Source organism: Dendropsophus ebraccatus, chromosome 12 (genome assembly GCF_027789765.1).
Source record: "Dendropsophus ebraccatus isolate aDenEbr1 chromosome 12, aDenEbr1.pat, whole genome shotgun sequence".
NCBI classification, from domain to species: Eukaryota; Metazoa; Chordata; class Amphibia; order Anura; family Hylidae; genus Dendropsophus; species Dendropsophus ebraccatus.
Window position 1 is genome coordinate 80,684,287 of NC_091465.1, and position 16,908 is coordinate 80,701,194.

The following is a 16,908-nucleotide window of genomic DNA, read 5'->3' on the forward strand; positions in this document are numbered from 1 at the left end:
AGAAATACTGACCAAAATACTGAGAGAAATACTGACCAAAGTACTGAGAAAAATACTGACCAAAATACTGAGAGAAATACTGACCAAAATACTGAGAGAAATACTGACCAAAGTTATCTTTGCTAAGCCTTATCGTTAAGTATGTGTAATAATACGGTTTGTACAAAAATACAGATGTAATATGATGGCCGGGCTCTGATTATTGGCAGATAAATAAAATATGACTAATATACAACACTAAAGCAAGTGCAAAGATAAAAAAGAAGAAGTGATGGAGGAATAACCGGGCGGCACTAACAGTAAAAAATAAGAGCAAGGTTAGTGGTGAGCAAAACTAGAGAAGCCTTGTGAGAAGCTGTCAGTGTGGAGGTGACAGCGCAGACGGGCAGCCAGTGCTTTTACTATACAAGGTGAGTGCTGCCAGGGTTTATACTATACAAGGTGAGTGCTGCCAGGGCTTATACTATACAAGGTGAGTGCTGCCAGGGTTTATACTATACAAGGTGAGTGCTGCCAGGGTTTGTACTATACAAGTTGAGTGCTGCCAGGGCTTATACTATACAAGGTGAGTGCTGCCAGGGCTTATACTATACAAGGTGAGTGCTGCCAGGGCTTATACTATACAAGGTGAGTGCTGCCAGGGCTTATACTATACAAGGTGAGTGCTGTCAGGGCTTATACTATACAAGGTGAGTGCTGCCAGGGTTTATACTATACAAGGTGAGTGCTGCCAGGGCTTATACTATACAAGGTGAGTGCTGCCAGGGTTTATACTATACAAGGTGAGTGCTGCCAGGGTTTATACTATACAAGGTGAGTGCTGCCAGGGTTTATACTATACAAGTTGAGTGCTGCCAGGGCTTATACTATACAAGGTGAGTGCTGCCAGGGCTTATACTATACAAGGTGAGTGCTGCCAGGGCTTATACTATACAAGGTGAGTGCTGTCAGGGCTTATACTATACAAGGTGAGTGCTGCCAGGGTTTATACTATACAAGTTGAGTGCTGCCAGGGCTTATACTATACAAGGTGAGTGCTGCCAGGGCTTATACTATACAAGGTGAGTGCTGCCAGGGCTTATACTATACAAGGTGAGTGCTGCCAGGGTTTATACTATACAAGGTGAGTGCTGCCAGGGCTTATACTTACAGGATTTTACAGTATATAAGGTGAGTGCACTGAGTTTCCTTGGCTGACTGCTGTATCTATGCTGACTTTGTTTGGTCTTCATCACAAAGGTCATGTCAGAATTAAACTCAGTAAATGTAATTTTATATGGTTTCTATTATGTTATGATTGTAATTGACATATTTATACAGCTAGCATAGCATTCATTAAACCTGGACCTGTGTCTGTCTACAGTTAGCGCCATCTAGTGGCTGCAAAAAAAATCTGTATGTAACAAATCTGTACATGAGGAAGAGCAATATTAGTTAAAAGAGACAGGGCTGAGAACTCTGTAACATTATAAGGCCATGTTCACACAGCGTATATTTTCATAAAAGTACGTCCGTTGTTGCCCATTGCAACAATAGCCGTAATTAATACCAAAATATATACGTTACCTGGCCTCTATGGAATCCCAGCCGGAGCGCATACACATGGTATACGCTACAGCCGGGATCTCTTGCAGCGCTGTAGAAAACTGACATGTCAGTTTTCTGCGGCCACTATTCAGTGAATAGCGGCTGCATAAAACCCTGTCAGTGCACACTATGGAGTGAGCGGCTGCGGCTGCTTGCTCCATAGTGTGCAGTGGTGAGTTCTGATGCGGGCGTGCGTGGCCCTAAAGATCATCCAGCTGGTACTGCTGTACCAGCCGGGATGATCTTTTCAGAGACCGGCCATTCCGTGACCTGGCCGGGTCACGGAACGGCTGGTCTCTTACAGTGTGTGAACATAGCCTGATATTGTATCAATTAAGGGAAAACAAGGAATCCATGTCAGTAACATGATGTAATAATAGTGACATCCTATGCCATTTATATATCTAATTTAATCATCAGAGAGACAAAGAGTTACATTTTATTTGTTCCATAGAATCTACAATCCATCCTGATCTCAGCCCAGGATCCATCTCAGTATCAGGAGGAGGCAGATAAAGCCCAGCAGCATGTGGGTCAGTCTTGTGGTTATCCTCCCTCTCTTATGGAAAGGTGAGTACAATATACTGATATTCTGGTGATATACATCAGAACTGTAATAACACATTCAGGGGGACGGATATAGCTTGTTTTGAAACAAGGTCAGAAAAGACTGGTACTTAAAGGGGTATTCTCAGCTGCCAAAATAACCCCTTTTAATGCTCCCAGTAGGTTTCACTTCCTGGTTTGGGTGAAAGGGGGGCACCCCACAGTCATTGGTTGTTCTGGCCAGCAGTACTGTGCTCCTCTGCTGTTCTGTGTTCAGCTCTGCTATGCCAAGCCCCGTCCTGACAGATCATGGGGCTGTAACCAGATAATGTGGCAGGGCAGGGGAGCCGAGTAGTGATTGAGCCATCAGCTCGATCACCACCGATAACACAGAGAGATGGTCGGGAACCTAGACAACAACTGTAACCATGACAGTGCATAGCAGGGATGACACAGTTTATAAGAAGAATAGAACCAATTGCACAGTTTCTTCAATTTTTAATGACCTGCTGTCTTAGATATAGTTGTTGTGATGAGAATACCCGTTTAACGTTGTTGGTGAAAGGTATTGAATGTATACTGTAGTGGGTGCATACTATAATGGGCTGAGTGTAGTTTATCACTGATAGCTCTCTACCTGTAGCCTACACAGGGACATCGATCATTCATGATTGACAGGGTGAGTAGAAACCACTGGGGACCTTACTGATGACTGATCACCAGATCGGACTTTTTCCAAGACTTTTCCAAGTATTTTAGATTAAATACCATTTTTTTCAATGTATTTACCAGATATTGAAAATACATTGTCATGTCAGCAAATCCCAATCTTCTATCTGCAGCAAATTATAAACCCAATGGACAGCTGACAACACTAGAGGGAGCTCTGTGTATATGGATGTATACAGTTACCACAGAACTTAATGGAAGCTGAAAAAATCTCTATGTACTGAGCTCCCTCTAGTGGTGGCTAAAGGTAAATGTTAATTTTTTATTTTTGAAGGCTGAGGAAGCAGAAGATGTTCCTTGATAGGTTCCTGTATCACTACTAACACCACAACAGTAGCGACAACAACAACAACAACAGTAAACTCCTCTCTCTGCTCCTCCTGCTGTGAGCTTTGGAGCTCTATCTCCTCAGGTTCAATATTTCCTTCAGACCTTAGGGTGGTAATACACGGGCAGATGGGGGCCCCATAATACCTGTAATGGGCTGTGTAATAGGCCCAGTAAATGAGCGCCGATCTAGCAGATCGGCGCTCGTTTACTGGGCCTATTACACGGCCCATTAATCTTTTAACAAGGGCTGCAAGGACATCGTTACCGATGTCCTTGCAGCCCTTGCTTTAACTATATACTTTACCTATCCATGCTCCAGGGCTGCTTCTGCAGTCCGCTTCTCCCCGGGTCCCGCATGCTCTAGCTTCAGAGCGGCCTGTCAGCTGACAGGCCGCTCAGCCAATCACACGCCGCGGGACCCGGGGAGAAGCGAACCGCAGGAGAAGCCCCGGAGCATGGATAGGTAATGTATATCGTCAGTCGCCGGCCATGCACCGCTATTATATGTAGCGATCCGCGGTCGGCGCCCGACAATTATAGGTTCTAAACCAATATCAACGATCAGCCGATGACAACGATCATTGGCTGATCGTTGTCTTTATTACACGGAGCGATCGCGCAGATTCGGCCGATTATCGTTCCGTGTAATAGTACCCTTAGTTAAAGTGGTTATCCAGTGCTACAAAAACATGGCCACTTTCCTTCAGAGACAGCACCGCTCTTGTCTCCAGTTCAGGTGAGGGTTTCAATTAAGCTCCATTCACTTCAATAGAAATGAGTCACAAAACCTGCACCCAAACTGGAGACAAGAGTGGTGCTGTCTCTGGAAGAAAGTGGCCATTTTGTGTAGCGCTGGATAACCCCTTTAAGCAGCCCAGTTTATTACTAATATATAACACCTGATATGCAATAACACCGTCTATTATTCTCCTACAGGTATCACATGTCTCGCTGGCTATTCTATCCAAGTGTCTCCCAGTGTCAGTGTCCAGGAGGGTCTCTGTGTCACCATTCCTTGTACCTTTACTGCTAATAGTACAAAGACATTCAGCAATTCCTCTGGATACTGGTTATGGAGACCTTACCGTGCAACTTTTATTGTAGCCACTAATGATAAATCTCGTGTTGTGAAGAAACCGAACTTCTATCTGAAGGGAAATCCGGATACTGGAGACTGCACCCTGACCATAACTGATGCCAGGAGGGAAGATACGGGAACGTATTACTTTAGATTTGAAGAAAGCAAAGAGAGTAGAGTGAAATATAATTATATGAAAACCACTATTACAGTGACTGGTAAGTGTGAGTGATGTGCAGGATCATCTGATGGCAGTAGCGGATCATAATAGCTCAGTTTCGGGCGGTAGCCCCGTGCCCTGAGCTCCTGGGGGGCCCATGGCCACCCGAAAAGACTTATACTTTCAGTGGTGTACTGTTTCCTGGCTATAGATTTACAAAAAAATCCCTGCTTTTCACCGCAGTTTTGCAATAATCAGGGCATCATGACATTATCTATCCTTTACTCTTAGCACCAAGTTTTACCATAGTTACAGTGGAGTGGGTAGCCCAGGCTTAGTGAACAGCCCGGGGCCTATGGGTAACTTAATCCGCCCCTGCACTGGGGTCTATATGTGATATATATGTAACTGGACTATACATCTCATATAACATTAATAAAAGTTACAAAAACATAAAAAAAGCAACTTTGTAAAAAAAAATCTAGATCTATAATTCTCCAGTATAACAGTCCTAGTCCTGGTTATGGGGCCATCATCTATGTGCACCACTGAGGGGAACCACTGAGGGGAGGAGGGGTCACTTGGGGAGGTAGTCGCTAAAGTCTTTTTATAACCTTTGTATTTTCCTGCTTGTCTTTAATGTAATTATAGAGAAGATGAACCATGTCTAAGTTTTCTTATTGGAACCATGTTATACTACAACACTTGAAAAAAAAAAACTTTAGTGTTATAATGATCTGCCCTTAAAGGGGTTATCCAGCGCTACAAAAACATGGCCACTTTCCCCCTACTGTTGTCTCCAGTTTGGGTGGGGTTTTGAAACTCAGTTCCATTGAAATAAATGGAGCTTAATTGCAAACCGCACCTAAACTGGAGACAACAGTAGGGGGAAAAGTGGCCATGTTTTTGTAGCGCTGGACAACCCCTTTCAAATTTCAGGAACATGAGGCAGCTCTGGCCATATCTGCAGACTGTAGACCCATTCTATTTTAAGTATTGTGAGGTAAATGTTCTGGTTATTCTGATGCCCGCGTTCCATGGTGGACCGAAGTTGCATTACACCCCTAACTGATATAGATTAACTTGTATCCTCCCTTTATTCCTATATAATATTCATATTTAGATATATTTAATGCTTCATTAACATTTTCCTGTGACAAATTGTGGCTATCAAATTAAAGAATAGTTTTTCCCAATTAATAACAAACTTAAAATGGGATATTTGAGAAGAAAAGTAAATCAAACAAGTAAAAAAATAAATAAATAAATAAACAAGAAAATACCCCTAAATCTTAAATTAATCCTTTAAAACCACCTCTCCATATAAATTGCAATTTACAGTATATATATATATGGACTTTTCCAGTTTGGCAACGTTCTCCAAACCCGAACACTCAGCGTTTCATTCCCTGTGGCTGCAGAAGTGTGATACCAACCTAGGGCTTCCAGGTGAACATAGATATAGTCTATGCCAGTGCTTCTCAATTCCAGTACAATTATATCACCTGTGAAATACTAAGGAAATCCTCAAAACATGACCTGTTGGTGGGGCCTGAGGACTGGAATTGAGAAGCACTGGTCTATGCTATATCTATATTTTCCAGGACTCCCATGCGTTCTGGTTCGGAGAACGTTGCCAAACTCAAATAGTTTGACACTAGTGATACTGGAATACTGGATATTAAAATGTAATTGTTCCTATACAATACTTTGTATAAGATGTTATATTCACATGGCTCATTATACATCTTATATCTCACTGGTTCTTCATCTTGTAGATCTCAGAGAAGAACCAGTGATATCAGATCTTGGGACGGTGACTGCTGGTATAGATAAGACCGTGACCTGCTCTCCTCCTGGGAACTGCTCTGCCACATCCTTAGTTATACAATGGAAGAAGAGCGATGTGTCCGGCATCTGGAAGACTTCATCTACTATAATATTTATCCCATCTCTAGATGATCACCAGAAAACCATCACATGTGAGATGACAACCTCCGGGGGGAACACAACTAAGAAAACCATTCTTCTTAATGTCTGCTGTAAGTGTGTATAAGACTAAACTTCTTTCTTCAGGGTTGTAGAGGCCAAGCAGATCCAATAGATCTAGAGTCTACACTAACCACTTACTACCAGAACCTATTTCTTATGGGATGAATCCTGCACAATTTTACTCATCGTATACAATTGTGAATGTGTACATGTGGTGTCCCACCACTGGTGCAGTCTAGAGCACCTGAGTAAGTCACTCTCTCAGGTTGACAAGTGGGACATGTATTTTGTTTCCCCCACTAGGTGTCACCACTGTTTAGCTACACCTGCTGCACAACTGAAGAGCCAAGGGTTAATGTTATATGTTATTTTGTTAACCAATTACAGGTGATTGTCTGTTTCTGTCCTTTCCTGTCTCTTCTTTCTCACACACAGTCAGCCCCACCAGAGTTCAGTCTTTACCTAGTTTTTAAAGGGAGAGGACACCAAACCAACTTGTCCCTGCAGAAGATAAGCCAGGGCCTGACTTGGCCAGGACCCCTGACAGAGAGTTAGTAGTTGGAGGTCCAAGTGGACAGACATGTGAGATGCTAGCTCCTTACAAAGTTATCCTACTATACACTACAGCAATTATGCAGCACTAAGCTCACCTTAGGGCGAGAGAAGCCACCTAGGATAACCCTTGCCCATGCCAGGAACCTCTCTAAAGTGCAGGGCAGTCTCCTGAAACAAGAGGAACTGACCCCAGTAGGACAAAGCTACCAGGGAAAAGGTCTACTTATCCTACTGCGCAGCACAGGATGGCTGAGAAGTCTTGAAAGCCTACTACACCCAGAAAACCGATGACTGGGGCTCGTATTACCCACCTAGGATGGGTATCTTGCAATTAGGGGGCATAAGGTGGTTCAGAGCCACAACTGGCATCTGTGAGTACCTTCTTATCTCCACTTCTACACTTGTTCCGGCAAGCACATTCACTACATTGGACAGGGCTCCTCTGGCAACTCCTCTCCTCTTCTCTCTACAAAGCACCTTCTATGATTACAAGCACTGTTTACCTCTGTGTTACCACTCAAGTCAAGATTTGTGCTATTGTATCACGTGTACTGTTGAATCCGAACACTCCTTCAGTAAAGTGTTCTATTTTTTGACTAAACACATAGGACTCTGGTCTACTCTGTTAGCACTTGCTCCAACACACACACCACTGTATACTTGGGTTATCTCCCCTTTTTGTGAGTGGTGGTACCAACTACTCGGGTGGGTCTACTACCACTCTAGGTTACTGTGACAAGTGCCCAAGTGACCACTCCAGGAGGTTAACGAACTTTGGGGATAGTAGGCCAGCTAAAGCAAGTTCCTGCATTATAACACCAATGTGGCCCATTCCAGTCTACCAACCAACAAACCATCACATATGTGGTTGGCACATGGAAGCATGAGATACCGTCTTTCTGCACCACTATCTGGCCAGGCTTCAGATGGCACATTATTCTGCAGTATCAGTATACCTGCCCGGCAGGTAAAGGCTTAAACTAAAGGCTGACACTAACATCTCATTTGTTAGTCAACACTGCTTTCTACTGACTTTTTTATAGCACTACTAGTATTAGATGTTAGGGAGAAGTTAGAGTAGGGAGGAGTTATGTTTATTAGCCCCGTATATACCCAGGACTGATTGTAAAGTAGCTGCGAATAGCATGAGAGAGTTTAGAGGAAGAGACAGAGTGGGATACCAGATGTAGCTTTTTGGGGGGATTAGGCCCAGATAGGCTATTGTAACACAGGACCACTTGAAGCCGACGACTTCTGTTAAAGGTCAAACTGTCTTAGAGTGCGTTCACACCTACAGGATCCGCAGTGGATTTTCATGCTGCGAGTTTGCAGCGAAATCAGCTGCGGATCCTGTACTGTGAAGCTCATTGGGTCCCATACACGCCCCCCGTGGGCCCGATCGCAGCCCCGGCCCTGAGCATACATCACCTGCTCAGGCCGTGGCTGTGTGATGCTCCTGGCTCCCCTTCACGGCAGCACTGATACTGATGGGCAGAGAGGGGAGCCGGGAGCATCACACAGCCACGGCCCGAGCAGTTGATGTATGCTCGGGGCCGAGGCTGCGATTGGATGTGCGGGCGGGGCAGCGATCGGGCATGTGGGGGGGGGGGGGCGGGACGGCAATCGGGCATGTGGGCGGTGCGGGGGTTTAAGGGGGCCGGGGCTGTAAGCTGCGGGCTGCCGGCGGCAGCGCAGGGGTTAAAGGGGCACCCTTAAGGCTCAAACCCTAGTCCAGCTTCTGAGGAAAGGCATCAATTTCCTAGATAATAGAGAGAATTTGCTATATATTCATAGCCAGTATTCTAGGAACCAAATGGAGGTTTCTGGCCATACCTAGAGGCCAGTAGCTGCCAACAGACCCAGGCTGGCCCCAGGGCCGCTTTAACCAGAGGGCACACGGTGCACGTCCGCCGCTGCCCCCGCCCGCCCGCTGCGGCGCTTCAGCAGCAGCGATACTGACAGAGAGAAAGCCATTGGCTCCCTCCCTGTCAGTCACTCTTGTGGTCGCACTTCCTGTGGTCACAAGAGGCCGCACTCTCCCTCTAGCGCCCGACGTCACTGGAGCGTCGGCGTGAGGGTAAGGGGAGTGCAGCCTCTTGTGACCGCAGGAAGTGCGGCCACAAGAGGGAAGAGAAGAGGAACGCGTGGACCTAGGTGAGTAAAAGTGTTTGTTTTTTTCAATATTATATGGGAGGGGGAGCGCATATACTATTGGGGAGCACAGGGGGCTATATACTATGGGGGAGCACAGGGGGCTATATACTATGGGGGAGCACAGGGGATCTATATACTATGGGGGAGCACAGGGGGCTATATACTATGGGGGAGCACAGGGGGCTATATACTATGGGGGGGCGCATATGCTATTGGGGAGCACAGGGGGCTATATACTATGGGGGAGCACAGGGGAGCTATATACTATTGGGGAGCACAGGGGAGCTATATACTATTGGGGAGCACAGGGGGCTATATACTATTGGGGAGCACAGGGGTCTATATACTATGGGGGAGAGCACAGTGGGGCTATATATTGGGGAGAGCACAGGGGGGCTATATACTATTGGGGAGAGCGTAGGGGGGCTATATACTATTGGAGAGCACAGGGGGGGCTATATACTATTGGGGAGAGCACATGGGGGGCTATATACTATTGGGGAGACCACATGGGGGGCTATATACTATTGGGGGAGAGAACAGGGGGGCTATATACTACTGGGGAGAGTGCACAGGGGGGCTATATACTAATGGGGGAGCGCACAGGAGGGCTGTATATAACTGGAGGAGCACATGAGGGTCTATATACTACAGGGACACCTTAAAACTATGGAGACACAGAGGGGTGTAACTATGTAGGGGTACAGAGGGGTGTAACTACTGTATAGGGGTACAAGGGACCTAACTACTGTATGTGTTGGAGCCTAAAATATTTCTCTGGCAGATTCTGGAGAGAAGATTCACAGCCAGGAGAAGACTTCAAGGTGGCCCAGGCTGGATGGAGAGAAAAAGAAAAGGTGACAGACTCTGATCGGAGAAGACGCCCCCGGTGAGTCACTGGATGTAACTGCACTCTGTTATAGGGTTGTAGTGTTAGGGGTCATGGTGTGGCGGTATTATGTAATGGTATCATTGGTGATATCTTTCTGTTTTGTTTAGTGCAGTTTTTATGTAATATGTAATCACTGTATGGTGGAAATAGGGTTATAAGGTAACTACTGTATGTATTGGGGCTCTTGATACAGTGTGGGGGCAAATTCAGTACATTATACAATGTGCCGAAGGGAAGGGGGGGGGGCACTCTTGAGGGCTGTGCACTGGGCCCACCAATGTATTAAAACGGCCCTGGCTGGCCCACCAGTAGGTCCTGGAGATGGGTCTCACTGTTCAGGAGCTCCAGGGCTGACATATATTCCCCCAGCACTGCTGCACACTCCTGTCACCCTGGTCACTCCTTCCCTCTATATAGTAACCTAGGGATTCCTTTAATTGCATCTGAAAATTGCCTTGTCCCTGCCCAGCCTTACCTAAACCCTATTTATACCCATAACTCCAACCCATCTAGTCACCTTATACCTCCCCCAGGTCTTCCCTCCGCATAGCCAATCACTTTGTACCCACACAGAACCCTCAGCTACATCCCATCCCCCTATTTATCCTCCAGCTGCCATCCCCCTATTTATCCTCCAGCTCCAGCCACATCTAAACATCGGCTGCAGCCTGAGCCAGCATTGATACAGCCAAGATGGCAGCATTGCGCCATACAAGAGGGGTTAGAGGTGTTATTCAACTATAACCAAAAGTTTCTAACAGCAGTTTCCCCTACGTCCTAAGCAGCAGCACATAATGGGGAAGATTATATCTTCTTGCAATGATAGCACAGATGATAACAAGCAATAAAGAGTTAATTGCCCCGCCTATAAGGCCCTATGCTGACCTAGCCTCCCTGCATTTTTTTCTCTCCTTATGTGGGACAGGTGGTAGGAGAACAGGCTCAGGCCTGTGTCTGTTTCTTTGCTCTCTTTCCAATGGTTCTTCTTTTCCACATGGTTGTGTGGAGAGGGAGAGTTTTTATCTATTTTTTTTGTTTTCTATTCTCTGTTGCGTACAGAGTGGTTCCCAGGAATATGAATGCCATGAACATTTCTCTACCAAGTTTCCCCACCTGGCAGGCACTTGTGCCATTTTAAGTGCTAATAATTGCAAAGGATCTAGATAATTATTTTTTCTTCTTCCACAGATATGAACTCCCACTGTACTGTGGCAATTGGATTTGTATCTGGAATATGTATTGTCTTTTCAATCATTCAAATCTTTCTTCTGTACATCTTTATTATAAGGTGAGAATCCAAATGCATTGTAATATCCAGCCTTACGCAATTGTTAATTCATGAACAAGCCTATTTAATATCGTGTTTCCATTGGTTTTAATGCATGAAAAAATGCAAATTTTTACCTAAAATCCCCAGAACATGCACTATACAGTATATAATATATCATTTATACATCACTTGACTTAATTGTAGGAAAAAAATGACAGGGCAGAAAACATATGTGAGAGCGACAGAAGAGATTGTCTTTGAGGAATCACCAACGTATGAGAAGTGCAGAAATGAAACCAAGCCTGACGAAAAAGCTGAGGTACGTGGAGTAATCACAATGTGTAAGAAACTTCTGTACTTCATGTGCAGCAGTAACATTCACCAAGTTAGCATCTATCCCTGCACTATATGTCTCTCTATAGACGTGTCCCCCTTTCACTTTTCCTTGAATTTAAAGTGTTTTCCTATCTCCTAAAGATGGCTCCCTGACCCCTACAACTTGTTTGGGACCCCGGGTGAAGTTGGGGAGTTGCAAAATTTGCATAACTTTCATTCACTTTAATGGGAGTTGTGCAAACAGTGTAGCCCCAAGAGCTTAGTAGCTTACTAAACTTTGGATGGCGACACGGATGGACGGTTGGTGGGCCCTCCTTCCCCCGGCCCACCCACTGCCTTCATCTGTGTTGCCATCCCTATGCATATTAATGTGACATCTTTAGTTAAAAATCTGTTTTGTACACTTCCTCTTTTATTCCTCCTGGAAATGCAAGAATAAGGACTGGACTACATTGAGAATTTTTGTGACACAGTAATCAAACGTTAACGTTACTCTGCGTAGCCCAGGTCTAAAAATTTGGGTGTTACTATTACTGATACTCTGGGTGTTGAGCCTCTCTGCACATGTGCGGCACTGACTTGTGCATCAAACCTACAGTATATCTTGCCACGACATGCGTACCAAGCCTTAGGTTGGCTCCAATATCTGATATGCGCAGCTTTGGGCTATGTTTACACTACGTATATTTTCATAAAACCAATTAATACAAAAATATATGTTACCTGGCCTCTATGGAATCCCGATAGTATCGTATACACATGGTAGAAAATCAGAAACAAGCAGACGGCACTCCAATCAAGTGAATATGTGCAAGTTTATTCACCTGTGTACGTAAAGCAGTTAGTACACGGGTGAATAAACTTGCACATATCCACTTGATTGGAGTGTTGTCTGCCTGTTTCTGATTTTCTATCCTGTGGAGTCGGGGGTCGACTACCAAGGACGTGTACCCACCGGCTGGAAGCCAATTGACTTGAAGTCAGCACAGTGCCATTCAGCCATCACTTTTCTCCGTATAAACATACTACACTCACCGGCCACTTTATTAGGTACACCTGTCCAACTGCACGTTACCACTTAATTTCTAATCAGCCAATCACATGGTGGCAACTCAGTGCATTAAGCATTTAGACATGGTCAAGACAATCTCCTGCAGTTCAAACCGAGCATCAGTATGGGGAAGAAAGGTGATTTGAGTGCCTTTGAACGTGGCATGGTTGTTGGTGCCAGAAGGGCTGGTCTGAGTATTTCAGAAACTGCTGATCTACTGGGATTTTCACACACAACCATCTCTAGGGTTTACAGTGAATGGTCCAAAAAAGAAAAAACATCCAGTGAGCGGCAGTTCTGTGGGCGGAAATGCCTTGTTGATGCCAGAGGTCAGAGGAGAATGGGCAGACTGGTTCCAGCTGATAGAAAGGCAACAGTGATAGAAATAGCCAACCGTTACAACCAAGGTAGGCAGAAGAGCATCTCTGAACGCACAGTACGGCCAACTTTGAGGCAGATGGGCTACAGCAGAAGAAGACCGCCCGTTACTAGCATGGTGTACCTAATAAAGTGGCTGGTGAGTGTATACGCTCCGGCCGAGTTCTCTCGCGGCGCTGTAGAAAACTGATATGTCTGTTTTCTGCGGCCACTATTCAGTGAATAGGGAACGCAGAAAACCCTGTCAGTGCACACTATGGAGCGAGCGGCTCCGGCCGCAGGCCGGTCTCTGAAAAGATTATCTGCAGTACCGGCCGGGATGATCTTTTCAGAGACCGGTCATTGCAGTCTCTTACAGTGCGTGAACATAGCCTTGATGTGTGCTCCAAGCCTCATTTTGGCAGAAGGTGTTTTGCATGATAGCGAGGTTTCATCTGGCGCATGCAGTTTGGATGGAGCGCACTCATAGTAGTTGATGCACTCTTGGTCTCCATATTATAGAGTGGTGAGGTTTTTTTTTTTGACTGGATATCAGAGTTAAAGAAACAACATCTGATTGCTCCATTGCCCTGTTTATCTGACGCCCTGCACCTATGGAGCGTCAGAGAGGTATATTTAATTTGGCCCTGTACACTATATACTTAGCTTCATCATAGGGGACAGAGCTTCCTGGTGACATCTTTAAAGTGGCACATCTGTACCTCAAATCTGCTGCCTTTTCTGGCCTTTTCCATCCCCTGAGGATACACTGCATAGGGATGGCGGAGGGGGTATTGATTTATTCTTATATATTTGTGGCTACTAGTTTGTAATTTCTTGCATCATTTTGATTTTCTATATCCAGGAAGTGGAGTTATAATAAGGTCATTTACCTATCATTGTATCTATGTTTTGTCTATTCTTTAGGATTTCATTGACTTAGTATCACTATGTTAGCCTGTTGATTGGCTTACAGTTTTAGCCTCACGTTCCTACCATCTAAACCAGTGCTTCTCAAACTTTTTCTACTGGAGCCTCACCCAACAGACCAAGGCAATGCCTGGGCCTCACCAGACTGACCAAGAGGATGCCTGGGCCTCATTATCTGTGGTGAAAGTCCATTTAAAAGCTGAAAATAATGCTAGGGCTGCCTTTCACCCATCTCCCAAGCTCTATATACTAATAAAGCGAGTACAAAATAAATTAATAATTTAGCTAAAATGGAGATTTTTTTTTAACACAGCAAAAAACTGTGCAGATCACAGTTACTGTTTGTATTCAAATAAAAACACCCCCACACCCCTTATTGACCATTTTATAAAAAAAAAAACACAACAACCGCTGGTCATCGTCGTAGTCCATCGAATCAGACGTAATCCACAGGATACCGATATCTGAAAAACAAAAAGGGAGAAACACACAAAAAACACACAAACAGGAGCACAACACCCATCATTGTGAGCGGTGTTGTGCACCTTACAGTATGCATCATCTTTACAGATCGCTGCTTACAGTCTGGCCCCCAAGGGGTTAAGGGAGGATGTATTGCATCCCCCTTAACCCCTTGGGGGCCAGACTGATGTCAGACTGCACCCATCCCAGCAAGGAAGGGGTTAAGTGACCCCCCTTCCTTGCTGGGATGGGTGCAGAGCTGGGGAGGGGGTGGGGAGAGCTTTATACTCACTCTCCGATGTCTTGCTCTTCTCTCTTCCATCTTGTCTCCTTGCCGTCCGCCGGCACAATGAAGTTACTGTGCTGCGGACGGCTTTTTATATGTGCGATCAGCTGATCAGCTGATCGCACATATGATTCAAAATGTTTCTTCTAATAATGCTATTGTGATAACATAATTAGAAGAAACATTTGATGTTTTAATTAAAGTAAAGTATTGATTAGTACAGAATGCTCTATTTACCGGGAATATGAATTAACGGCTTAATGGAGCTTCCTGTACTAATTAATATTTAATCAATAAAACACATTTTTGTTGTAATAAAATTAATTTCGTTGTTCAATAATTTAATTTAAACTAATCCATACTTGTGCAATTAAATATACTGTAAAAAAATAAATATATATAGAAATATACATTTATTGATATATATATATATATATATATATATATATATTTTAACAGTATATTTAATTGCACAATGATGGATTCGTTAGAATTAAATTATTGAACAACAAAAGTGACTTTATTACAACGAAAATATGTTTTATTAATTTAATATATTAACCATTAGAGGCATCGGCATTGCAGAGGATCGCTAACCCCGTAATGCCGATTCCTGTAATACTGTTGCTCTGCTTTCCCAGATGCATTCCAGAGGTGTTTGCATCACTTTCTAAAGATTTGACCGCATGTCTATTTTCACACGGCCGTAGTTTCAGCCGCACATGTCCGGCCACGTAAAAACTACGGCCGGACATATACGTAGTGTGAACATAGCCTAAGGTGGTATATAACACCCAGCGGCGATACTACTCTAGGCATTAGGGTTTAATGGGAAGGGGCAGGTTCCAGTGTGGGGTAGGGCATACACTCTGCCTAGGCTCAGAAAGTATACTCCCTCTACTCCCACAGCAGGGACAGAGCTCACTAGACCCATTGATATGCCCCCTCCCCCTCAATCCCATCTGTGTGTTAGGGTCCTATTACACGGAGCCACGAATGTGGAATTACAGTGAACAATTAGCAAACGATTAATTTAGATTCAGATCTAAATCAACGACATAAGAATGATTTTTCGATTTACACAGAACGATTATCGTTTAAATTCAAACAATATAACGTTTTTTTCGCACGATAATTGTCCCGTGTAATAGGGCCCTTAAGTAGCCGCAGCATGAGACCATAGGTTAGGTATTGACCTGTATGTGCGCCCAGCTGGATTGAGCTCTTATATATTTTGGGTGTGTTTTATCATATCAGTAAAGGTTATATTTTAGTTTACACCTATGTGATGTTTGAAATCATAATGATCCAATATTTTATAAATAATTAGTTTTTATTGCACAGAATGAAACCGACTATAGACCAATGGATTCATGTGACGTCACATCGGGGCAGGATGATGTCTTATATTCTACTATCAGTACTGCTGCGAAAGCCTCCAAAGTGCCAAGACATCAGCCTAAAACAGAATATGCAGAAATAAAGAGGAAATAGACTGAACCCAGGATACTATAAACTCCCATCATGTTTAATGGATTTAGTGTAATTAATATTGTTTTTATAAAGTTTAAATCTGATTAGAAGCAACTGATACAGTATCTGCTAATGTTTTGCCCTGCAAATGTGCTTGATCATTTTAGTAAATGAGACCTAATAGACAAAACCTATTAGACGGCCCAAAAATTGGTCAGTAAGGGCTGCATGGACATCATTAGCGATGTCCATGAAGCCCTTGTCCAAACATCTGATACCTTACCTCTCCCCACTCCCAGTCTTCTCTTCTGTGCTCCGCAGCCTCCCGATCCTTTCATCGGCTGATCGTTGTTTCTATTACATAGAGTGATAATAGGCCGAATCGGATATAAAAGCAACAATATTTAAATATTTCATTTGGGATTTAAATATTGAGGGGAAAAAAGTGGATCCAATCTGGCCCAAGGTGAAATGTCAATAAATAAAGCTCACAGCTCAGCCTTCCCCTCCCTCCCCCCCTCTTCAGAGGTCACAGACTATGATTAGTAATGTTCCTAGTTCACATCAATGGGATGAGTCCTGTCTATTGTTGTCTATTTCACTGCTGTTAGGCATATTTCTAACTGCAGCTTAAAAAGCTCAGATAAGATGGCTGAAACTCATAATAAAGTACAAATAATGAAATAAAATAAAAATTATGTACAGATTAGAAAAATAGAA

At 44.0% G+C, this 16,908-nt stretch overlaps 2 protein-coding genes across 2 annotated transcripts in view; both read left to right on the forward strand.

Annotated features, from left to right (window-relative positions):
• Nucleotides 1–1,997: 1,997 nt before the first annotated feature.
• The window catches only part of LOC138769369 (sialic acid-binding Ig-like lectin 16), a 67,569-nt gene continuing 52,658 nt past the window's right edge, over nt 1,998–16,908 (forward strand). The window contains exons 1-2 of the mRNA XM_069947787.1: nt 1,998–2,157; nt 4,129–4,488. Coding sequence (XP_069803888.1) covers nt 2,115–2,157; nt 4,129–4,488 — 403 coding nt within the window. The 5' untranslated portion in view covers nt 1,998–2,114. The remainder of the gene's footprint in view (nt 2,158–4,128; nt 4,489–16,908) is intronic.
• On the forward strand, nt 5,374–16,209 carry LOC138769898 (uncharacterized). The gene is made up of 5 exons (XM_069948633.1): nt 5,374–5,428; nt 6,209–6,472; nt 11,212–11,311; nt 11,498–11,612; nt 16,060–16,209. Exons 1-5 carry the CDS (start codon nt 5,374–5,376, stop codon nt 16,207–16,209), a joined length of 684 nt encoding a protein of 227 aa, XP_069804734.1.